At 45.1% G+C, this 24,599-nt stretch overlaps 1 protein-coding gene across 2 annotated transcripts in view; it reads right to left on the minus strand.

Annotated features, from left to right (window-relative positions):
- The window catches only part of GRK5 (G protein-coupled receptor kinase 5), a 157,395-nt gene that overhangs the window by 45,157 nt on the left and 87,639 nt on the right, over positions 1-24,599 (minus strand). The window contains exons 3-4 of one of the 2 annotated variants that reach the window (XM_048310974.1): positions 14,029-14,141; positions 5,777-5,854 (exon numbers count right to left, since the gene is read on the minus strand). In XM_048310974.1, the coding sequence (XP_048166931.1) occupies positions 5,777-5,854; positions 14,029-14,141 (191 nt within the window). Of the gene's footprint in view, positions 1-5,776; positions 5,855-14,028; positions 14,142-24,599 lie in introns of those variants that run through there. The other variant, XM_048310975.1, reaches the window with a different exon arrangement.

Here is a 24,599-nt window from a genome sequence, read left to right on the forward strand (position 1 = left end):
CAGACAGTGATCAGCAGAGATATTGATTGTGCTGTCTCTGCAACAACAACAGGAGTTATACATTGATTTCTCTGGAGACTGGATTATGTATCGATTAAGCGAGCTGCAAAGCAGAGCCCTAAGTAATGCTATCATGTCTGGCTAAAATGGTACTCGTAGAGTAGTGAAGTCAATAGAAAGGGGAGATGAGAAATCCATTGAGGCAAAGGGCAAAGTCCCAGGGTAATTAATTAAATAGCAAAATTCTCCTGGCTCAAGTGATGCCAGGATTTCTACTTAAGCATTTAGCATCCTGAAAAGTCTCCTAATAGGAACCCAAAGGACGCAGTGAATAAGGCTTTGAGCAAGTAAATAATTCTAGCCCATCCCGAGTCCATGTAATACCCTGTGGACAGACAAGCACCTCATTCATTGCTTACTTCAATTGGGTCATTAATGAAATGGTTTAGAAAAATCTGAAAATTAGCTGTAGAGATAAGTCTTGTACCAAGTCTTAAGGGGCCATCCACTGCAGCCAGCGAAAACTGGCTGATACTGTGTTGGCCTTTTATCAGCAAGATAATAAGCTTACAGTGGGACAGTGATGACTTGCTGGATATAAGTGATACAAGCTGAATTTGTAGGAGAAAGATAACAATGTAGAAAACAGTCCCTGAAGGCTCACCTTTCAAAACACAGAGCCTCTGTCTCGCATTAAACTCTGCAGATTGCTTTACAGAAGCTTAATGTTTCTATCTTCTACTGCTTCCATAGAGCGGCATTCAGCTTTTGTTTTGGCCATCCCAAAAACTAATTATAACATGTTCCCCAGGAGGCATGTAGTAAAACTAAACACTTAGAGAAAGAGGTCTCAGGACTTGAATCCAATTCTTGGTGTGGTGTGACCTGCAGGATTCAGCCAGAATCATCAAGAAGTGATAGATGAAACTTCCCTTCTGGGAGATGGAAGGGCTTCACTGATCAGCAAAGATGACTCACTCAGAAGCACAAGTGCTGAAGTTTGCATTTATTTTGGTGGTGAAAATAGGAAGGAGGGAAGAAGTCTCAAGGAGAAAGGCCAAGATCCTTGTTTTCAGGATCAAAGCAATGGCCAAAAGGAAACTACTTTGATGGTGCACAGAGCTGGAAGAGGTGTCCGTGAGCAGGAGCCTGACTCAGCTGCATGGCCTGCCCCAGCAGAAGGGCTCATGTGTCATTTTAATTCCATCTAACCCATCTTACTTCTGTTTTCTTCTCCATAAACAACTGATTTGAGAGAAGGGCACATTTTAGCCAGTAGACAAGTGGAAGGTCAGGCATTGCTGATCAGCCAGAGCCCCTTTCAAGGGATTTTTCCCTCCCTTCCTTATCCTATAATTGTTCATAAAAACAAAGACATCGTTTTGTTTACCAAAATCCCCACTGCTAGCCTTAGACTGGAGTAAGGAGTTTACTGCTGTGCCCAGCTAACCTCTTGCAGCAAAGAGAGTGCAAACATGGCCTTTATTCTGTGCATTTCCTGGAGGAAAGGAGACTGGACAGGAATTCAGATAAGAAAATTAATGCTGTTGCCGTTCTTCATACTCTGTGAAGTATTTTAATGGGGATAACAATACACATTAGACATCCTGTTCAGTAACATTTTTAGTACCCAGCTGAGTCCAAATATAAACTATAATGGCATATGGAGACTGTCTTAAGAGCCATTTCAAATCAATTTAGTTTTATATAGCGTCTCTCAAGGTGATTTACAGTGAAAAAGCAAATAGTGGGATAGTGATTTAGTAGAGTAAGGCATGGCAGCTGTCAGGCAGGAAGGCAAAAATGCTGCATGGAGACGTAAAACTCCAATTGAAAAGCAGTACAAAGGTAAATATATCTCTTTCCTCTTCCAGTACAAGAAGCAGTCAGGTAATGAAGCCAGGTTGGGTTCCATTTAACTCAACAGTTCAAGGGAGCCATTTACAGACTGAACTGGACCTAAAACTGAACCTTTTCCACTCGACTGCTGAGATTAGGAAAAAAACAGGGAAGAAATATTTGTGACCAATTCATTTTAGCAGTTTTTACCATCATATTTCACAACCTCAGAAATTTCAGACTTCCTGTGGGTTGGACTTCTGCCCTAGGGGCTTATGAAGTCAAGCAGGCAGCTTTAACTGCCTTTTTCATGGAAATTGTTAAAGCCTTTTTTAAAGAAGCAAGATTCTAGTTAAGAAACCTGGACCTGGCTGGTGTGACAACCATTGTGCTACTCCTGTGCAGGGAGAAGGAATAATTCTTCAGAGAATGTTTCCCTCAGCTACAGGACACCTCTCCTGTGGGTTTTTGCCCTCCTGCTCACCCCTCAAGTGAAGCTGCTACAGAAGCCATGAAAACACTCGTATTTTGGCATTCTTAGTGTGAAGATCACATGTGCTCCTTACATTTCCTTCCCACCAAACAGTTCAGAATGGGCTGCTGGATGTGGCTGTTTCAGTGAACTTGAGGCAAGAGAGAGGGAATACTAATGTCTTCCTAGGACCTGAGTACACAGAAACCTGGAACAGCTCAGTGTGGAAGGGACCTTTGAAGACCATCTGGTCCGGCCTTTCATGGGAAAGGGAGCCTAGATGAGATGATCTAGGGCCCAACAGCATCTTGAAAACCTCCAGTGATGAGGATTCCATCACATCCTTAGGGAGGCTGTTCCTAGGTATCCCTTCTTTGAGAGGCCTTAACCACTCATGTTCCCCTCCAGGTGCCGGTGTTTGTCTGTATTTGTCACTGCTGTTGCCTGTAGGTCAGGGAGACGGTGGAAGCCTGAGCTGCTTGTCCACCAGGCCAAAGGTTTCAATTCCCCAACAAGCACATAGGGGCAGTTCAGGATGGCAAAGCTGTGGAGAGCCTGAATTGTGATCACTTGCAAAAGCACCTCCCTGCTCTACCATCCTGTCGAGTGCTGGGTTTGTTTAGTGGCCTCGGGGCGGATGCTGAGCGCTCTCACAGGAGCTCTCCCAGCGGGAATTCGCTGCTCCCACACGTGGAGCCCGGCACCTGCACGGTGGCACCGTCTCACAGGCAGTGGCTGCGTGAGTCACACGGGGCTGGGAGTCCTGCTGTGAGGTCTGTTCATCTGGGAAAGTGCCTTCTCTTCCTTTCTGCTGTGCAAGAAGTGTATGTTTTATTGAATAAAGTGCATGTTCCCTATGCAAATGAACGCCCTTTGGAATGGTGATATACCGACACGCTGTATGTTAAATATGTATGCCCTTTAAAAACCTAAGCAAGAACTAAAAATCATTTATAAATATTAAAGAGCACAAAGTCTACTTTTTGTTTTCACTGTGCTTCTGATCCTGCACTCTGGGAAAAATACTCCTCACATTATAAGACTGAATTATCTGTCCAAGAACTAAACCTATAATTTTATTCTATCAGTCAAGCTGTATGTCACACTATTTTTGTATCAAGACAATCAGGTTCTTTGAATCACAGACACACACCTACTTAAAAGAAGCTTTCAGCTGAAAGCAGAAGACTCCAGAATCAGCAGCAATTTGTACCTTTCAAGGGACTGATAATTAAATGGAGAAATGCAGATTCCAATGAAAAGAAAGTTTCTTTGCAGGCCAGGATGGTGTTCCATTAGGACATTTGGGTCCAGATTCATCCGTTTGGACTGCAGACATCTAACCTGGCTTTGAATCATTGACTTCTGATGGCTTTTATTGTGTCCTTTGGAGATACTTATTTCTCTTTCTTGACAAGAAAGGACAGTAGGGCCATCTGCTCTCCTAATCTGACTAGTTTGGTTAGGTATCTGAAATGAAATCGAATCAATCCAGGCCTTGCTCTATTTTTTTAAGTATTTGTTGTATGGGACACCTATTAGAAAATCCAGTATTTGACCCATTGTTACAGCACAGTCAGCCTCACCTCTAGGAAGTATTTTCTGCTACACAGGGTTTCCACATCCCTCTGGGAAGAAGCAGAAGCTCCTCATTAAGGAAAAAAAGTGCAGCAAGACCAATGCAGACATTAAACCACCAGCACCAGGGAGTCAGGTTTAGATTACAAGTGAAGGAGAGCATCTCTGTGTTTCACAGGATCACAAAACGGGTGATCTTGGAAGGGACCACTGGAGGTCATCCAGTTTCCTTCTGCTCAGAGTTGTTAAGTTAACTTGCAAATACCAGAAAAGTCTCAGGACAGACTGTAAATATGCTGTGCCAGTTTTACATTCTGAGAAACCAGGTACACAGGTCAAATAAGAAGCATGAGGCACAGCAGAGAATGGAAACTCCAGCTCTGGAGTCCCAGTATTTTTCCTTCCTGTAACACCACCATTCTTTGTTGATGAAGAAGCAGTGGTTTTCAGCTTGGTCTTCACTGCACATTCACTAAATTATTCCATGTGCTTCTGGCTGCACTATGGATGGCAGGAGAGCCAATGGACAGCAGTGAAGGGCTTTTGGAAACCTGCAGCAAAACTGGTTGAAGTGAAGCAATGCTATCCTTCCCTCACTTTACTAGCTCTGCTATCAGCAAAATGCCTTTTTGCATTTCCAGATGGGAACTGGAGCAGTGGGAAATATTCTCCCTCAGTGTTGGTCGCTTGTTCTTCTGTTGACAGGAATTTTAAGACAAAAGGTCATTTTGGTGGATTTAAAAAGCAATGGAACTTCATGCCCCTAATGAATGGGCAGCAGGAACTCATACTGGCAGTGCTCAATGGCTGCACATGAAACAAGCCAGGCTCAGTAAATGAAACCAGATCCCAAAATGCAGCCTGAGATAACTGAAAGTATGCATCAAAGTTTATTGTAGGAAAATGACTGACTGGAAAAAGAGTGGTCTGCTCTGCCCCTGCACCTCCAAAACATATTGTACCATTTAAACCCTCCAGAAAGACATCTGCCAAAAATGTGATTAATTCTCCTGAAGGTCAAATGTATTTCTCTTGTAAAACAGTTGAAGCAGCAATTGTACGTCTTTGATTACTCTTAGGAAAGCAACCTAGGAAAAATCCTAGGATTGCTCTTGTGTTTGAAGTTGGATGTTTACTGCTTACTGGCAGTGACTTCGGTAGCAAAGGTGAAATGTGGTCAGGAAATGATTGGAACCCCCCCAAAAGGGTTAGTCCCAGAGCAGCCTGTCCCAAATTCCAGGAGCACATCCATGTCTCTGTTTGGAGTGCCACCCTGTGGACACGGAGGCTCCCATGAGCTCCTCTCCTTCCCACAGCCCCGAGAGGCAACTCTCAGGACCCACCGTGGTGGACACAAGCACGGGTGACAGCACCTCTGAGCTCCAAACCCCACTGTCCCCTCAGTCCTGAGCGTCCCTGCTCACCCTGGGGAAAACGGTGCTGGTGGAGGAGTGGGGATTTGTGTACCAAAATGCAGTGTCTGTTATGAAAGGCCATTCTTGCCTGTGCTTTCTGCACAACAGAATATGAAATGGCACCACCACTTCTGAGCTGCATAGGAAATAATTGGGGCATCTGTTGGTAACAGCTGAGGTCTCTTGCATTACACCCCCAATACATAGCTTTGCACACTGAGAAGAGACCAGAGAAGCCCTCTCCTCACTCACAGATGAATTAAGCCTCTGGTAAGTCAAGTTCATCCTTAGAAGTCAATTTCTGGATTGCATTATAATTTTTTTTCTGTCTGTGTAAGACTTGCAGGTTTATTCACTGGAGAGTGCCACCATAAATTTTAGGAGTCTGGCTTACAAAGCCTGTAACAACCTTGTTTAGCAAAGGTGTGCCTTGCAGAATTCCTTCAGTAATGCCACTTTGGCTGCTCCTTACCTCTGGGGTGAGGTATTTCATCACGATTTCCTTTCCTTTCTCTCCCAGCTTTTCATCTGGAGCAATTTCATATTCTGCCTGGAACAGACATATAAACAATAAAAGTCAATATTTGCATTCATATTTCACCATTATAACTTCATTTTGGATGTGGCCTTAACAGAACACTCTGTATGAAAAATCCAAAGGACAAATATCATTTTCTGGTGGAAGTAAAACCTGTACACACAATCTCATTAAAAACCATCCACTATATTTTGACCAGACCCTAGTGATGCATCTTCTGGGGCTTTGTCTCTTAATTAACACCAATACAATTTAATTAAATTATATTTTACAACCTTGCCAAGCCAGCTTTCAGAAAGCATTCAGTGACAAGAGACGTCAGCTTCATTTGGTTTTGCTCAAAAGGAAGGTGGACACAGAAGGTAAAATCATTTCTCTGAATAGTAGAGAAAGTGAATGTTTGTTAACTCCTGCCACAGTGGTATTTCAAGTACCAGGTGAAAATATGTATATATTCTTCAATATGTTGTCTTTTTTTGTTTAATGTGTCTTTTCTATGTATTTATGCCTTGACCTTGGTCTAACAATACCTGTGCAAAGCAGAGAGACCTGCCCATCACTTTTAGTGATCCTTGGCTCAGTCCCTCCAGAAGGCTGATTTCTCAGGCAGATTTCTTAGGCCCAAGAAGAGACAAGACAGACTATTTAAAGGAACAGACACTATAAGCAAAATTCTCTTTGGCTTCCCTAGTGCATTAAAAAAGGGAGCACCCCATCCTCACACACAAAGTCTACCTACATTTTAAAATTCTGACTGTGCTAGGTATTGAAGCATTACTGACTTTTGATGAGCTTCAGGAAAATGTTTATATTAGAAACAAAAGCAGCATTACATGTGTACCACGAAGATATTAATCACTTCAGTTCAAGTTTTGGATCCATGGCAGGCATTCGAGGGAAACACATGCTGCAGGGGACCCCAGTGGCTAAATGACAACAAGTTCCTAGACACATTACTGCTTGGCACTGCCTGGGATATGAAGCTTTAGCCTTCGGATCAAAATATTTTCCAGAAAAAAAAAAAAAAAGAAGACAGCCTAACAGCTTTCATGACTGTATTAAAGAAAAGATCCCAGAAAATCCTGCCAAACCAATTAAATAACCCGGTCCAATACAAGCTGTCTGTGATGATAAATGAGGAGGAAGCTAAAAAAAAAAGAAGAGAAGGTAAATCAGACTGAACTGGCAAACACTTGGAAGAACAAATTTCAGAACTACTGCCCACTGGAAGATGTATGTACTGCTCCAGGCTGGATGCAATAAATCTGCAGGCTGGCTGTAATGGATACCCCTGCTAAGCAAGCCTAGGAATGACATGGAAACCACAATGTAGTAATAATGCTATTCCCCTTCTATCTGGCCAGTGCTCATTTAGCTATTGCAGCTCAAGTCTGAAGCTGCATATTTACACACAGGCATAGCAGGTTGCTCGAACAATCTGGAGTTATGATCTGATTTGGTTTGGGAAATGATAATGGCACAAATAAAAGTGATGGAAAAAAACACCAAAAACTAAAATCCACAAGTGCAGTACTTCTTTTTGAGTGAACATTTCGGGGATGAAACTGATTATGTTCTCATAAAACTTAATACAAGGGTTTAGAAAAATCTTTTATCCAATTTCCCGTCCTTTGAGATGGTATCTGAGTATGGGTCATTTCAGCTCTTAAAGTACAGGAACTCTGAAATGCTTACAGCATCTTAGCAGCCTTTTTCTCCATGATTTCTCTCTCCTTCATTTGCTTTCAAACTCTGATAATACATTGGCTCCCTAGCAAATAAAACCTGATTACAAGCCATCATCTGCTATTTGAAGTGCACCAGGGAACTGTCAAAAAATTTGATGTCCTTTTTGCCACAAATAACCTATAACATTTACATCTCATTGGAACTGTACAACAGGACAGACCACAAGACAAAAATTCAGCAAGAACTGGATGTCTTGAAACCCAATTCCTGATGGGATCCAACATATGCAGAGCTAAGTGCACACCTATACAGATACAGAGTATCTCATTCTGTCTCAAGATAGACAGCAAAGAATAAAAGGAAAGTTTAATTATACTTGCATTTGACATTCCCAGGAAATGTGACATGGTGGTGGCGAAGGTGGGAAGTGACAGACAAGTGAGGATGTGAGAAGGAACCATAAGCTCCAACTGTGCACAGTGTTGCTTTCACTGTGGATCTGCACTAGAAGCCTGTTCCATTTTGTTCCTAAGTTCATTATTATTTCTCCCTTCAGTGCCATTTTTGAGCTATTCAGCAACAGACCCTGGTACATTTTCAGCTGTGACCTGTTATTACAGGAGATAGACAGGGATGTCCCCATGCTCCCTCTGCCACCTGCCTGGGAAGCCATCAAGGTCCTCAACTCCTGGTCTTGTGCTTAAATCACAAGGTATCTCCCCTTCTTTCTCAATACTCAAAAGCATGGCTACATTAGGGACGCAAATCCCTAATTTCTAGAAATAACATCGCTACTTAAAATCCATGTGGAACAAAATATTTTCCATTATTCCTTTGATGAATCCAGGCATGTGTTTCAAGGCTCCTGCTCCGAAGTCTAATAGCTTCTCCATGCCCTAGTTAGGTCAGACAGGGCCCTATTCATAGCCCATAAATGAGGGGAGGATTTACGATCACCCTGACTCCATGGGACAAGCTGCAGGGAAGGCTCTTTCTGTGGGCAGGCACAGATCTTTCAGTCCAAATGGCAAGAGGATGTGGGCTGGCCACTGCTTGCTGCTAACTTTTCTTCTGGCTGCTGTTTTGGAGGTAGTATTACTTTGGTGGCTCCTTCTTCCACAGAAGGACTCCTGGCTGGATGGAGGAATGGGGGTGCCAAGCATCCTTCCCTTTGGAGCAGCTGCCCTCAGGATGGGCTGAGAGAGATCAGATGGAAAAAATGCTCTTCAGCTGGGAAAGGGAGCAACACCTAGCCTGTGACTGGCTGTGGGATGGGGCCACAGGCTCAGGGACAGCTCAGGTTTGGGGGCTGGAGGCTGCCTGTGATGGATGGAGAACTACCAGGGCAATGACACAGAGACCCCACAGCGGGCTCACATTAATTCTGACACACCAATTTATCTAGTATTTGATTTACATCTTAAATATTATTTGAGCTCCTGAAACTGCATGTCTTAAAAATATGTGCAAATGGAAAAACACATCCAAAGAGATCTCTCTGCAGATCTGGGAGGATGCTCTCCCACAGCAGGTAGCTGATGGTTGCCTGTGGCAGCGCGGCATGGCCACAGGAATCATCATCCCTTGTACCCACCAGGAGATGGAGATGGGAACAGACACTCCCACCAGAGCAGTTTGGGCTTCTTGGTAAAAGTCAGGAACAGTGGAATCACCTTTTGAGCATCTGCAGGAGGTTATTGGCATTTCAGTCCCAATTTTACACCTCCACTTTCTCAGCTCCATCCTCTGTTATCCCCAGAATCTCTCTCTGCTCACTCCTTTCTCAGACTCCAGGCTCTGCCCTGTTATTGCTCTGTCCTCAGTGGCTGTCCTTGCACTTGCCTCTGCTGGAGATTTAAAATCTGTGACTGAAAATTGGAAGGCAAACCCCAAACAGCTGGGATTCATAATAACTCGCATTTCTAAATGAAAAGTGAACTTGAAACCACATTTTTCATACTTACAGGCAGGGCAAAAAGAGTCCTTTTGACTGTTTAAAAACACATTTTGAGTTAATGAGTTTGTTGATATCAACAAACTGGCATTTCTGATGGAAAAAGCCTGAACAGCTTTAAGACACACATACACAGATGGTTTATATACCACGAAAGGGACTTAACCAAACGAAATCTCCCTAACAGCAAGACAGGGTTTTCACAAATGGCATTAAATGGATGCTCACTCATCCTTTCACCCCAGATAAGTGCAATGTCTAGTGAGGCGTTCAGCTGAAAAGTCCACCCGAGGAGATTGTGCCTCTCACCCTGGCCCCTGAGCCCAGATATCACAAGCAGAAAGAGGCAAAAGAGGCAACAAGGCTATTTTCCACCAGAGGGTGTATTTTTGTGGGACTTCAGTGCAAAAAAAACCTAATATTGTTCACATTAGAGAGAAAATAATGACCAAAATTGTCCACATTCTCCTCCAGTCAACCTAAATCTGGGTCTGAAGTCTTCATTATAATGGCAAATAAAATCACAGGAGAGGAGAAGGAAATGTCAGGAGCTGGCACCCTGGGAATGTGCTGTTGAGAAGGGGAGAGGAGCAAGAGGTCCCTGCTGAACTGAATTGCCACCTTCTTGTGCTGGAGGCACTGGCTGTGGAGAAGGAAACACCTCTTGCTAGCACCTTCCCTGCTCACTGATCTGCCTTTCAGCACAGGAAACACAGCTCGTCACACTTCATTTTAATGGCTGTCTTTCAACAGCTCCGAAGTTGAACGATGTCGCTAAAATATTTGTAAGCAGAGCAAAGTGTGCTTCAGGGCTGTGCATGATTCCTTGGGTAAGGGCTTCTAGAGGAGCTGATTTAATCATAAACCATCTCCATCTAACCATAATAGTTTATGTTCACATAGTTCCTCCATCTCAATGGCTACATCAGGGTTTGGTGAGCTGTTCAAGGGAGATCTCTGTGGTTCCATGCACCCAGATAAGCACGCGATGCCTTCAGAGCCACATGGGTGCTGGGTGGGTATTTTATCTCGGCAATCAGCACCTCTGTCATGAGTTTGTCTGCACAATATCCGCAGCAAGAGATGGCTGTCTGTCCTTACAGCCCTTTGTGCCAGCTGGGAGAAGGGGTTGCTGTTGCTCCATTTCCCAGACAGACAGACAGACACACTGACAAGCACTCACTGGTCCCACAGCAGCAGTGGGAACCAAACAGCCACAGCTCCAGCAGTGCTGTGATGCAAAGCTCTGCATCTCTTTGTTCCCATTGCTGTTATCATATAATGTTGGGGCCTACTGCTTACAAACCACATGCCATGTTAGTCTGGCCTACAACTGATTGTGACTAATTACCCAAAGACTGCTCTCAGAAAACATGTAAAGACTTTATGCCTCTGAGCAATTTCATCTCAACTACTGGTTGAAATTGGCCAAGGTATTCACAGGTTTCAGAGGGAGCTGACAGCTACACACCTACATGCATGCAGAATTTAGTGATACAAATCCTTTTCCTTCAGAAAGCAGCTTAACAACTGTTTAACAGACAAAAATCCCCAAATCCTGCCATAATCAGATTTGCAGAAGACTACATCAGACCAGGTTAGTTATTTCACACAACAGCTGACATAAATGTCCAGTCAAGAGGGGATTTTTTAGTCTCTTTACATATTCTGGTCTGCAAGGTCTGGATGATTCTACCAGCCTTTGGAAGCAAAGGTGTGAGAGAGCTTAGTCTCTCACAAGGATGTTGGTAGGTCGTTTAATGTCTGACTCAGCTTCTGGTTTTCACCCAGAAGCCCCCATTGCTTCTTTCCTTGCAGACAGTGGAGTGTGTGAGTTAAAAAACTGTATAAAAAATTGGGAGGCATCAAAGACTGGCTCCTGCCAGTGACTTTGTGACCTGGTAAAGGCACTTAGATGGGCTCTGAAAAAGAGAGGTGGTCCTCCCTTTCATTGTGCAAAAAGCTCTGTGAGTCTCTCATGAACTAAATATTATCCCCTTTTATCTTTTCCCTTTATTTGACATTACACAAAAGCTAATTTTTGCATCTCATGTTAGAAAAATAACTAAGACAAAAGAAAATGAAGGCTCTTGGCTTTTCCTGCTTGTTACAGCAGGTGGTCTCGAAAAGGTTTCACATTCCTGGTGGTCTCAGACTGGGGCTGTAAAATCAGACTCCTGGTCTCATTATAGGGCTTTTTTTGCCTAACATAGGGCTTGGCTTGAATCCCACTACTCACTAAACAGAGTGTGACCCCGCTGGGCAAATTTCAGTAGCAATCATCCAATTTAATGGCTATAGGCTGTGTTGCTTGACCTTAATATTGCCTAAACCAGGGATTTTCAAGGGCTGGGAGCAAGTTTATACAGAATTTGAAATCAATAAACAAAGGAGACTGCTGTTAATTAGCGTTAAAAAGAAGAGAGAAAGATAAGGATTCAAACCTCCACCCAGCCAGGCATTTTGTTTATCAAATCCTCATAGTGCCAGTCTGAGCCTAACTGGGAACAGACCACTGGCCCAGTAAAGGTACACAGGGCAGCTCCAGTCTGCAAAAGCAACTTGGGGTGGGTGCAAAGCACACCTTTGCAAAAGGATTTGGGAATATCAGTTCGGGACTGCTCGGAGACAGACCTTTAAAACAAACCCAGTGCCAACACAAGCTTTTGCAGGAGGAGTGCAGCCTGTGTTGCATGGATGAGAGGAGGACACCGAGTCCCAGTGCTTGTCACGGCTGCACAGGGCTTGGGAGGATGAAATGACACAGTGCCCTCAATTCCCAGAGCCGGAGGCGGGCCGGGCAGCCGGCGTGACGGAGAGGCTCTGGCAGCACTGCAGCCAAGGCTGTCACACAGTGCCCTGGGGCCAGTGGCACTGGGGGAAACAGATGTTTTCCTTGTGCCCAGATGTTGTTCCCACTGTCAGTGGCATGCCCTGAGTGCATGCAGGGCTTGCACAGTGGGGGCTTCTCCTCCACAGCCCCTGGGCACTGCTGGAACCAGCCTGCAGCTGCGGGGCAGCAAGAGAATGGAACAGAGCCCCGCTAATCCCCTCCAAACTGAGCATGGCTCTGCCACTTCTGTCTGAATTTAAAACCACTTCCAAGCAGTCTTTTGTGGCTGTATTCCAAAGGATTTCTGCAGGTGCCATTGCCCATCTTGGGGCTGCAGGTGGCACAGCTGATGTGGCATTTCTGCGGGGATGCCTCCCCCCAGATGGGTGTGTGGTGTTTCATCAGTGGCATCTGCAAAGGTGTGAGAGAGCTTAGTCTCTCACAAGGATGTTGGTAGGTTGTTACTAGATTGTCTCACTAGACAATACTGGTTCAGTGCAGGACAAACACATTCAGGGTACACAATGTGTCCTGCTGCCTGCTGGCCTTGAGCACAGCTGCACAGAGTGTTTGCCACGTGTTTTGTGTTCCTTGATGGCTACACATTTCACCAGAGAAAATCCCAAGCCGTGCTGGGAGCAACAGGTGGAAGTCATGACCAGATTCATGATTCAAATAGGACTTTGTCCAACACTTTCTGTGATGCTGTAGATTTGCTGTAGTTACTGCAGGAGTAACACAAACCTTAAGAGACCACATGTCCTCTCCAGACTGTTACTTTTACAGCTTCAGTGCAATCCTCACATTTCCCTGTACTTCAGAATAGCTTCACCATGGTGCAAACAAAGCAATTTTATTCCTGTTGGTATGCATTGTTTTGCTTCTGACTGTCAGTGTTAGCCAGGGAGCGGGACCCCACGGGCACTCACAAGGGACAAGTTCACCTTCCTCTCTGGTACCATTTCACCTTTTGGCTGATCAATACCCTCCACTTCCAAAGGTTCCCAGCACAAAAAGTCACTGAGAGACTTTTCCACTGTGAACAGCTGGCAGTACACATGGCCAAGTGCTGCCAGACTGGGAAATGGTGTCAGGTCCCCCAGGGCTTGGGGGTGATGCTCAGTGGCTGGGTTAAATGATGGCTCACTGGGGTGGAAAATGGAGCAGATTTGTTTCTCAGTGACCTCAATCAAGTTATTTCTGTACCTTGTGCCTCTGTTCTCCTATTTGAAAAAATAGGGTGATTATCAGGATATCCTTTGTAAATCATCCTGAGCTATAGGGATGAAAAGGCTTGGTAAGAGATCCTGGGGTTATTACACTCCCCATCCTCTCTTGTCAGTCCGTTCTCAACTTTCCCCTTCCTCCCAGCGCCTCCCAGCACTGCAGGCTTACACCCCCATCAGAAGACATTATTCACAGTAGCTCAAGTGCTTGGGTGTCGACATGAAGGGAGGCCACAGCAGCACTGTGGGGGGTGACTGTCCTACCCCTCTCTGGTGGCTCACATCCCCCAAGGCTGGCACCAGCCCCGTGTGTCCCTGTACCGCCAGCAGTGCCGGGCTGCTGCTGGGGCCAGCCCTCTCCACTGCCTGCTCCAGCACTTTAGACACAAAATCCCATGAAATAGTGATTTCTTGGGGTCAGAGGAGTCTCCTCTGTCAGGGGAACACTGCAAAGCACCCCAAAATACCACAAGAATTGACTTACCACCGAGTCGAGGAACCTAATGCAGCACTCGAGCTCGGGCCGAGTTTCACAGAACTGCCGAAAGAGAAGCCTTCCGATGGGCTGCTTTTCACATATGCTGCAGTAATCTCTCTCTGGAGACAATAAAGAGAAGAAGAGAAGCATGAAAATGAGAAGAGGTCTGCCTTCTGGGTTGCTCATGAGTTTAAAGCATTGCAAGTGAGTGCAGGACTACTACCCCAGAACAAAACAAACTCCTTCTCCCTGCCACCACGTTTCAGGTATCCAAATACAAATATAATTAATGGCTTTAAGACTCAATTAAGAGAGGCTGAATTTTGTAGGGCTGATGTTGGTAAAGGTCAAGCAAAAGCCACTCAGCTATTATGAAAAAATAATTTCATTTTTTTCTGTGGTGGAAATGTATGCAAAGGTACAGCTCGGGCTGGTGGCATTGGTGGGAATGTGGGGAGCAAATTACAAGTCCTTGAAATATGAGTCATGCATTAAAGGGTAGAAAAAGCTGGAATTTGTGGAGACTTTCCTGGATGCTTCCTAGATATGCACTGAAGTGCCCCATATCTCTGGAAGTGCTTAGCCCGCTTTCTATTAAACAATTATAATAAACTATGCATTTTCAAAGGTTTCAAAATTTCTGCTATTTAATTGCTGAGCATTAAGGAATGGATGGAGCAGATGGCATCTGGCTCATTTCAGTTTCACACAGCACTCCTTACAGAACTGTATTTCTCCTCAAAAGCCATGTTTAAATGCCATTCCCCTGTGCTGGTGCATCCAGAACCATCACTCACAGCAAAGCAAAAGGTTCTTTGCCCACCACAAGGACTATCAGCAGGAGAATATGGATGAAGGGCAGGTGTCATTAACTGGCATTGCACCAGCACAAATGCCAAGGGCTTTGGATATTTTTCTGGTGAGAGCAGAAAATCCCCCAGCCTGCTTGGAGCAGCAATACTTGCTTGAGACACGTTATTCCTCTACAAGTACACACATGTCAAACAACATACTGTGTTTCCTTAGGCATTCTTCTCACCACCCTCCTCGCTGCCATATGGCACTTGCTGTTATTATGGAAACAACCAGCTTCTAAACACATAACACAGCACTGCAAACAGACATACGAAACCCACACAAGTTGCTAGTGCCTTGGTTACTTCTCTCTTGGGCCTGGAGTTGCTCCTGCAATGTCTTTGAGTCCCCCTTTGCTCTGGCCCCGTCACGTCCTTCAGCTCCTCCTACTCCATGGATGCAGGCACACATCTGTGATGGAGCTCACCTTTGCCATGAAGGCACCCAGCTCATCTCAGCTTGTGCCCTGGGGACCATGTTCTGCAAAACCTGGACTTCACAGAATCATCATAGAATCACAGGATGGTTTGGGTTGGAAGGGATCCTAAAGATCACCTAGTCACACACCCCCTGCCATGGGCAGAGGCACTGTCCACTATCCCAGGGTGCTCCAAGCCTCATCCAACCTGGTCTTGAACACTTTCAGGGATGAGGAATACACAGCTTCTCTGGGAAACCTGTGCCAGGGCCTCACCAACCTGTGGGTACATTTGTCCTGAAAAGAAAATGCTCTATGAGGTGTTGGACTGCTGCCCTGTAGCTGGGTGACATGGGTGACAGTGGGCAGGAGCACCCAAGGCTGCCTTTTATAAGGGGAAGGAGGGAGCCTGCCCAGTGCTGCACCTGGCTCTACTGCAGGAACTGATTCCTGAAGCACTTCCAGGGTGGTCACTGGAGACACAGGTTGGAGATAGCTGAAATGTGCTTTTAATTCAGTGTGGTCCTGTGTTGGGGTCCCTCCCCCGCCGTGTAGCCCTGGGAGAGGGGCCCTGAGGGCACAGACACGGGGTTTCCCTGCCCCTGCTCAGCCTCGTTCCCATTGGTTGGTTTGTGTTCCCTGCGCGGGCAGAAGGACCCTTGGGCCCGTGACTGGAACAGTTCCTCAGCAGAGCTCCGGCCATGCGGCTGGAGAAATAAACATCTCTGAAACAGCTATCAAGAATCTGTCTGTCCATATATATTTCCTTTCCACGGGACTCCTGGTTTGATATATGCGTGTTGCAGTATCCCCACTGCAACATAATGGTGGGGAATTGTGAGCGGAACGATCCCCGATCCCTAAGCGACTGATTTGTGTGAGTAAACCCTGGAAACTTTGGATTCCTCTTCTTGGTTTTGCTTTGCTATTCCATATCTAAACTATGGAGGAACCGTGGGAAGACTCTTGGCTCTCAGAGCCGCATATGGACATTTATCTTAAACTTAAAATGATTCTTGAACAACCATTTGTAAATTTTAGCTTGATTCAAGCTCAAAAAGAACTGAAACACTTCCTGGCATGGTTGTTTAAGAACTTTTTCTATGTTTCTTGGGATTTAATTCTTACCAAGGGCTTTTGGAAAACCGTTTGGACACAGTTAATACTGGAGTCAAAATATATGCCGATGGAAGAATATTTTCGTGAATATTATTTAGTTACCGAGACTGTTGAGCAATGTCAGCTGTGTCCTGGTGAAGGGAATCCTGGCGCAGGGACCGTGCGGCCCAGGCCACGTGCGCCGAGCGCTCTGCGAGCAGCAGCGAGGCAGTTCCCGCGCGCGGGCGGAGCCACGCGAGCCGCAGTGTCGGTGGCGGAGCGAGGCGCGGCGGGACCCGGCGGTGCCCGAATGGCCCCGTGCAGCACGTGGTGGAGCGAGCCCCGGGAACGCCCGGCCGAGAGGGGCGGCGCGCGGGCGGCGGCAGGCGGCGGTGGCGGTGGAACGGAGCCGCGCCCAGCCGACACGCGCGCTGGAGCAGGGCGCGGGGGGGTCATCGCTCGGGGGCCCGGCCGAGACGTGGGTGCAGCGCCCGACAGCGGCAGCGAAGCTGCGACCAGAGGAGGCGACACACGGAGAACTGAGCGGCACGGCCCGGCCCGGCCCGCACAGCCCCGAACGCGACCCCGGGAAGAGCGCGCAGGCACCAGCAGCCCCGACAATTCCAACACGGGAGCGACCGAAAGAGACAGCAAAGACGCAGCGAGACAGAAAACAGCAGCCACTCGGAAAAAGGAAAAGATCATAGCAACTAAGACCTTAGGGATAGTAAAATGGTATAATGTTAAGCAAAATTATGGTTTTATAACAAGGTGTGACAACCAGCAAGACATATTCGTGCATAGAACTGCTATTAAAAAGAATAACCCTGAAAAATGGATCCCAAGCTTGGGAGATGGAGAGGTGGTGGAATTTAATATTGTACTAGGGAGAAAAGGGTTACAAGCATCGCAGGTCACTGGGCCTGATGGTGTTCCTGTAAAAGGCAGTATATATGCAAAAAATCGTAGTCATGTTAGACAGTATCTCCATTGTAAGTCCCCCCTACAGTTTCCCTTTCCTAATCCCACCTTTCCCTTTTACCCTATGTCCTATTACCCCCAGTGTATTCCCAATCCGTTTTTTCATCCATGGTTTTCCTCACAAAACCATGCTTTTGCCAATTGTTTCCCCAAAAATCCCTTTCCAATGCCAAGTGGGGGATGAAAAGGGGGAGGGAAGAAGTTAAACCCTCTCCTGCCTCAGTTTCCCCACAAAGCATGCTCAGAGTTCTGTCTCCCTTCTGTCAGCCCTAAGATGTTCCAGAGAATCTGTTTGGACATTTAAAGACTCAGGAGGGTGGCTTGTTTTGTTTTGAAACTGTTCTTGTTATGTTTATCCAGTTGTTTTCATTCTCCTTTTATTAAAATAAAACGGGTGAGGTGTTGGGGTCCCTCCCCTGCCGTGTAGCCCTGGGAGAGGGGCCCTGAGGGCACAGACACGGGGCTTCCCTGCCCCTGCTCAGCCTCGTTCCCATTGGTTGGTTTGTGTTCCCTGCGCGGGCAGAAGGACCCTTGGTCCCGTGACTGGAACAGTTCCTGGGCAGAGCTCCGGCCATGCGGCTGGAGAAATAAACATCTCTGAAACATCTAGCAAGAATCTGTCTGTCCATATATATTTTCTTTCCACGGGACTCCTGGTTTGATATATGCGTGTTGCAGTATCCCCACTGCAACAAATGTCCTGCTTGGGTCTGGTCTTCTGAAGCAGTTGGGAACCATGTACCAGCATCATTTTTTGCTGGCATTGCCATTCCATTGTGGATCAGGGTATCACTCAATCTATCGAGAAGACTGCAATGTTTTGATACTCTCTCACAAGTAAAACTGGATCAAAATCACTGTGTAAATCCTAACTTGACCTCCAGTCTAATTATCAGCAGCCTTCCCCCGGCACTGGTTTGTTTGCCTGAGCTGAAGCCTTCAGCACGGAACATCACGGCACTGATACATGTGGTGGGAAAACCAGCAGGATCACTGGGACACGGAGCAGCCTTGGGGTGTCCCTGTGGGGGGTACCAGCTTGTGCTGCTTGACCAAGTGGCATTTTTAGGGAGTAATTGCTGAAGGGATGTGCAGACACGTACAGCGCTAAGGGAAGTGAAGGAGTCAGGAGAGTGGATCAAAACAGCCACTCACAACATCTCAGAGGCTGGCATGAAGCCAGAGGCTCAGCAGCTCAGGTGAGCTCTCCTGGGAAGTGTGAAGGTTTAACTACATCTACCTGATGCTGTTTTCTGCTGCCTTGACTAACTCACTCTTGTGAGGGTATGCATAAAATGTACACCCCAAATACCAGCAGCACACAGCCTGCCTGGTGGCAGGACTCAATCCCCAAAGAAGCCCAGACCCACAGCAAGCTTCCCCATACCAAACCAGCACTGCAAAAAATGAGACTGTCTGCATTCATAACAGAGTAAAACAGAACGGAACAAACACAATAATCAGCTGGTTTGGCCCATATTTTCTCTTGTACAGCACTATTTGATGCACAGTGACAATGCTGGCTGTACAAAATGCAGTTTGTTTAACTTTACCATAAAGTTGTTATGATGTGGTGACACCCAAGGTAGCAGAGGATGATCTTCTACTCAAAGGGCCAGTGATACCAGCTAAATTCGTGTGCAAATTGCACATCCATACCTGTACTTCATAGCACAGCAGGGAAAGAAAACAAGCAGCTAAACACCATGACATATGTGGATAAGCACAACATAAAAAAGAGATAAGCACAGGCTTCCTCCTGCTCTACAGAACTTGGCCAACACGTGAGAAGGGTGACCCATTCGTAAGGAGGAAAAAGGAAATACCACAAATGAAATACCACTCTGAAAACACAACAGGCAGAGCAGTGCCCTGGAGCCACCCACTGCTCTGTCATGTGCATTTAACTGCTGGATGTACCAACATGGACAATAAGTACATGATGAAAATGCTTTCGTTCTTTGTAGGTGACACAAACTATTTTCTTAGGCCCTGATCTCGCCGTTGGCCTCACTAAGTCAGCTAAAGGAGTCTGCACTCAACCAATTCCTGGGATGCATGGGCCCGGAATGGACTAAGAAAGAAAAACACGTCTCTCAGCTAAAGCTGAAAAAGGAGTGGATGGTTTTATTACAGCAAGGAAGGCAGAAGTGTTTTAACAGAGTGCTGCACCCCAGAGACGCGGCTGGAGCACCCCGAGCCGTGCTGAGGAGCTGCTGCAGGAGGGAAGGGACGGCGAGGCAGGCGGGGACTGCAGCCAGGGGCTCTCCTGGGCTGGGGCTGAGCCTTGTGTCGCTCTCGCTCTGCCTGCCAGTAAAAATATCCATCCAGTTTCAAAAGTTTAAAAAATAGAAGGAATGATTTCCTGAGGAAATGGAAATGTTAAACACTTGGAAGTGAAACCATATGCTTATGATGATGAAGTGTAACTAAAACAGCTCTAAGAGTGATATCTTTGGTAGTCAAACCCTCCTGCCTCAGCGCCATCCTGTTTAACACCTGCAAAGTCACCCAAAATGGGGGTGAAAAGCTGGGTGGGTCAAAGTCCTGGGAAAGCAGACACCTCTCACTGACGCCAAACTCTTTATTTAGAAAATATCTCTGGCAAACAATGCAAGTGAATTCTCCGTCTTCCTAACAGAGCAACAACACAGATTAATATAGAAAAGGTATTATAGAAAATGCCATAATTAACATTCATAAGATAAATAAAGATAAATTATGTTTATTCATAATTTGACTGACTCATTTTTCCCTTTACTTCATAGCTTATGTATTGAAATACTAATTTCAAGAGCACCCAGCACAAGGAACAAACCAAAATAGTTGCACCTGCACATGTAATGCTGTCACCATTCAAAGTCTATGGACAAATTTGTTCCCTAACAGATATTCTGGTAAGGTTCTGAAAAATATCTGAGCCCATGCCTAAGAAAAAGAGTCCTATTAACAAAATTTCATACCAGTCAAAACATACCATCGATGAAGTGAAAAACTGAGCACAAGGTAATAGAGTTGCTGATGTTGAAATCCCCAACTTTCAATTAAAAGGGGGGAAAATCTAATATTTTAATTAGATAAAAACCTCCCTGTACCTTGTGAAGATTTTTGTCTTAATTTCTCACTTAAATACCTTGCATTTTTTTGGCTGGCTAAAATATCACCTTAGCCATGTTGGAGAGAAAATGCAGAGACCAGATCCCCCCTCCTCTGTCACATTTGCAATATACCTGTGGGTTTTGATGGGTTAGTGCTGAAATACAAAACTGGGTGATAACCCTTGATATTCAGTGTAACATGCAGGTGTCTCAGTGAGACTGCTATAAAAGTTGCACTTCTGCAACTTGTTCTGAAGAGCTGCAAATCCAACCCCTGCTATCAGCTGATGAGGCTTCTTCCTGTAGATGTCTGTGGGGAGGGATAAGCTCAGTTTAAATCTCACTTTTCAAGTCTACAAAAGCCAGGAACATCCTTTCAGCTTTTTGGCCATTTATTGGTGTGGCCAAGGATTGTATTTATGTACTATCTATTAAGTACATAATACAGTGTTTTATTTTCCAGCATACGGAATCCCAAGAGCAGATTTTCCAAAGAAATGCATGGAGAATTGCCAAGAAGACATGCACCACGCTGCTGCATGGGAACATTTGGACTTGACCTCTGGATCCCTGCTATCCTTGGCATTAAATCAGATGAAAACTGAGTAAGATCCAAATGCAAAGTAATTATGCTGCCATAAAAAGCCCACACGAAACAACAATAACAACAGAACCCCACAAACAAACAAACAAACCAACACCTGGAACCCCCGAAGAGGATGCAGGAAGACTTAATTGTTCATTTCCTGCTCATGCTCAATGATCCAAGATTAGAATTCATCTTCCCTTCCTTATTTTTTTTCTCTAAGGTGACCCAAAAGCATTCAGATGTTCCAAGTCTATCACTTGTCTGCTGCTCTCTTCCTCTCACGTGCTTTGTTCCAGAACAACAAAAAGCACCCCAAATTAAAGGAAGAAAGCATTTGAATGCCTCAGTCTCTACACTCCAGCTGGGCAATAGGAGCAGCATTGGAGCCCACGGGAGTAGCAGTCAGCTCCTAAGACTGTTGGCACACCAAAAGTAAAACTTTGTTTTTCCAAAGGGCTGGGGCCTGTCAAAGTGATGCCCAACATCCCTGAGATCAATGGAAATTTCAGCTAGAGAGGTCCCAAAATTGCACACCTCCCTCCTCAATCAAACTTAGAGAGATGTTGCTAAAAGAAATCCTACTCAGCGCAGCCCAAATCTAAAACAACTTCTGTTTTTTTCACCCGTCTTTGCTTTCTTCATTTAAGTTTCCTTACAGAGACACACAATGAAAAGGAGGACAAAGGCAGGAACTAAGAGCAAGATTAAAAAATATGCAGCACAACTGAACTAAAGAGACTTTCACAGCCCATCATACACTGTGCACTTGCAGCAATTTCCTCCTTTTTGTCAAAAAAAAGACCAAAGCCTTTAAGGTCTACAGAATTATTTGTGTCCATTCAGAGTACTAATGGAAAACAAATTGCATCTTTAAGCACTGAATAACCCCATTTAGAGCTATATTAATATAAATACATTTTTCATTTAAAACCAGCAAGTCTAACACTGGTGCTTATAAAGATGTCTTATAATTTACTGCTGCTCTTCTCCAGCCAAAAGTGGAATTACCACTGTCTATGTATAAACTTAATAAACAGCACACACTAAACTGCCTAGTCTTTCAGGCTGATGAAAGTTGCTTCTTATCAAAGGACCCTTTGTGGATGCTTTAAAAGGATTTAAATTGCTTTGATTGCATTATTAACAGTGTCTGTGTTGCTCTTGTATTTCAGAATAATCTGGAAAGCTGGAACATCAGCTCTCACATTCTACAAATGATGGTTTTCCATCTCTAATAAAAATGCTTCAATACAAAAGATAATCCTTCTGTTCAAAAGCAAAACCCCAAGATGGGCCATGTTAACACATCTGAAGACCCTCTTATCACCTTCTTATTCTTACTCTTATTTTTCAATGGTCTTTAGTCCTGGAGATGTCATGGCCAGTCAGGACTTTGTGAACTTTGCTGGGAACCCAGGTACTTGCAGTGCAAAACATATCAGGTTGTTCTCTTTGAGAAGCTGAAAATAGGGGACCATTTCAGATGAAGAAACAGGGATATTGCTGTTTAAATTGCAGAGCCTGACCAAAAAACTACAGTAATGTAGACAGGGATCTCCATGGTGCCTGCTCGGGAATGTTGCAGGAATGGGAGGAAGCAAGAGCAGAGAAGTTCCTTGTCCTTCTTGTCTGTTATTTTCTGGGGTTTGGGGTTTGTTTGGTTGGGGGGTTTTTTGGTTGTTTGGGGGGTGAGGGGGGCTGTTTTACAATGGAAACCTGTGATTAAGATGCTGAGGACTCTCCATTCACCCTGTCTCCAGCAATGCATTTAAAAAGTGAGGCAAGCCAGATGGTTAGAGAGCACAAGACAGGAATAAAAATGTCACATTTCAGTTCATTCAAAAATTCCTATAAACTGTGGCAGTAAGTTATGTTATAAAAGCCTAATACAAGCATCCAGGCTCCTGTGGGAATTCAGTTACCAGCACAACTAATATTCTGTGCCCTGCAGACCTCAGTGGCATGCTGTATTTATAAAACAGGGCTACTGGCACTGCCTCCCTCCGAGCAGCGTGGCCAGAAGAAGTCCATTAAAGTGTGGGAGCCCCAGTGCTGCTGATGGCCCTGTGGCTCCTGGCTGTTTTTTGGCTTGCAACGCAAACTCCCGGAGCGGAAATTTAGTCCAGGAGAGCACAGCAGAGTCTTTTTATACATTAACCACTATACTGCTCCAGAACTTCACCTGGCACTTCACAGAGATTAAAAACGACGACGCAGCCTCTGTCTTGGAGAGTGTTTATCTTGGCAGGTCTGGAGCTGTGCAGGTGCTGGACAGGAATTCTGAAGCCAAGGGCTGTGATGAAGTTCTCTTGCTGGTGGCAAAAGCACACTCTCTCTAACCATAAATATTTCATCTGCTTTCTTTATTTTTTAATAAAATATGGAAATATGTACGACTTATGACGAGATAATGGCTTGATAGATTCCTTATTCTAAACAGCAGCTCATCCCAGTCTGCAGTTCAAACCAGTCCTTCATTGCTGAGGAAAGCTCTAGACCTAACATATGAAGTACTGGGGGAGAACACATTTTTTGGCCTTGGTTTATTTTTTTTTCCATTTGAATTTAGGATTTTCTACAAAAGACTTGGAGACCCTCATCTATGCTGTTACAGCAAGCGTTGTTCTGGCACTGACTATCTAAGTTTAATTAATTAAAAATAGGAATGCAATCAAGCTTACTTGAGACAATGGAATTACCCCAAACTGCTTTTAAGTCCTGCCAACTTAATTTTCTTTGCTTTTCAGCTGTCTTTTTTAAAATAAACAAAATTTAATCTCCTTATCATCGAACATCTAATGTAAGTATTCAGATGCAGACAGTGTTTGCTTTGTATATCTTCCCTTATTTCCACTCTTTTCATGGTATTAGGCTACAGGGATAAACTCCACACATCACAGCAGCATTACACTGGAGATGGAAACAGTCCAGTTGGACTGATATGGAAAATATGCTTGGAGAATACTGGAACAAACTCACAGTTAAATACCCTTCAGTGATACATATGGATCTTCTCATTTGTTTTTTGAAGGCAGCTGTATTGAAGCTTTTGCTCATGGAATTCTATTTGAAAGTCAAATCCTACAAGCAGTTGCATAAACATGTTTGCATGAGTACTTGAACCAGAACGCGTTTGTGGCTTTGTTGATTTTGGACAAAGATTTTGACAGGAGGGATAACAACCCACCCACCCTTTTTGTAGCAGCAGCAGGAGGAGGATCAAACAAGATCCTGTGAGCTCAATATAATCACTGCACAGGAAAACATGAGTGGGGTCCAGAACCTGGGGAGGGACCCTCAGCTCTCACAGGGGAGACATTTGGTCATCCAGCTTTGTGCCAGGACCACAGTCAGATGGCAAAGAGAAAATGCTCTGCCCTGAGACCAGGCTGTTTGCCAGTGGAAGACAAAATCTCATCCTGACAAAATCTGAGCTACTCTGCTGAGTTATTCCAGCCCTCCCCCAACACTTCTGGTATCTTCTAAAAGTTACTTGCTCAGGCAACTGCATCCCTTCCGTATCGGTCACTGACCAAGC

This window comes from Corvus hawaiiensis, chromosome 8 (genome assembly GCF_020740725.1).
Source record: "Corvus hawaiiensis isolate bCorHaw1 chromosome 8, bCorHaw1.pri.cur, whole genome shotgun sequence".
Lineage (NCBI taxonomy): Eukaryota > Metazoa > Chordata > Aves > Passeriformes > Corvidae > Corvus > Corvus hawaiiensis.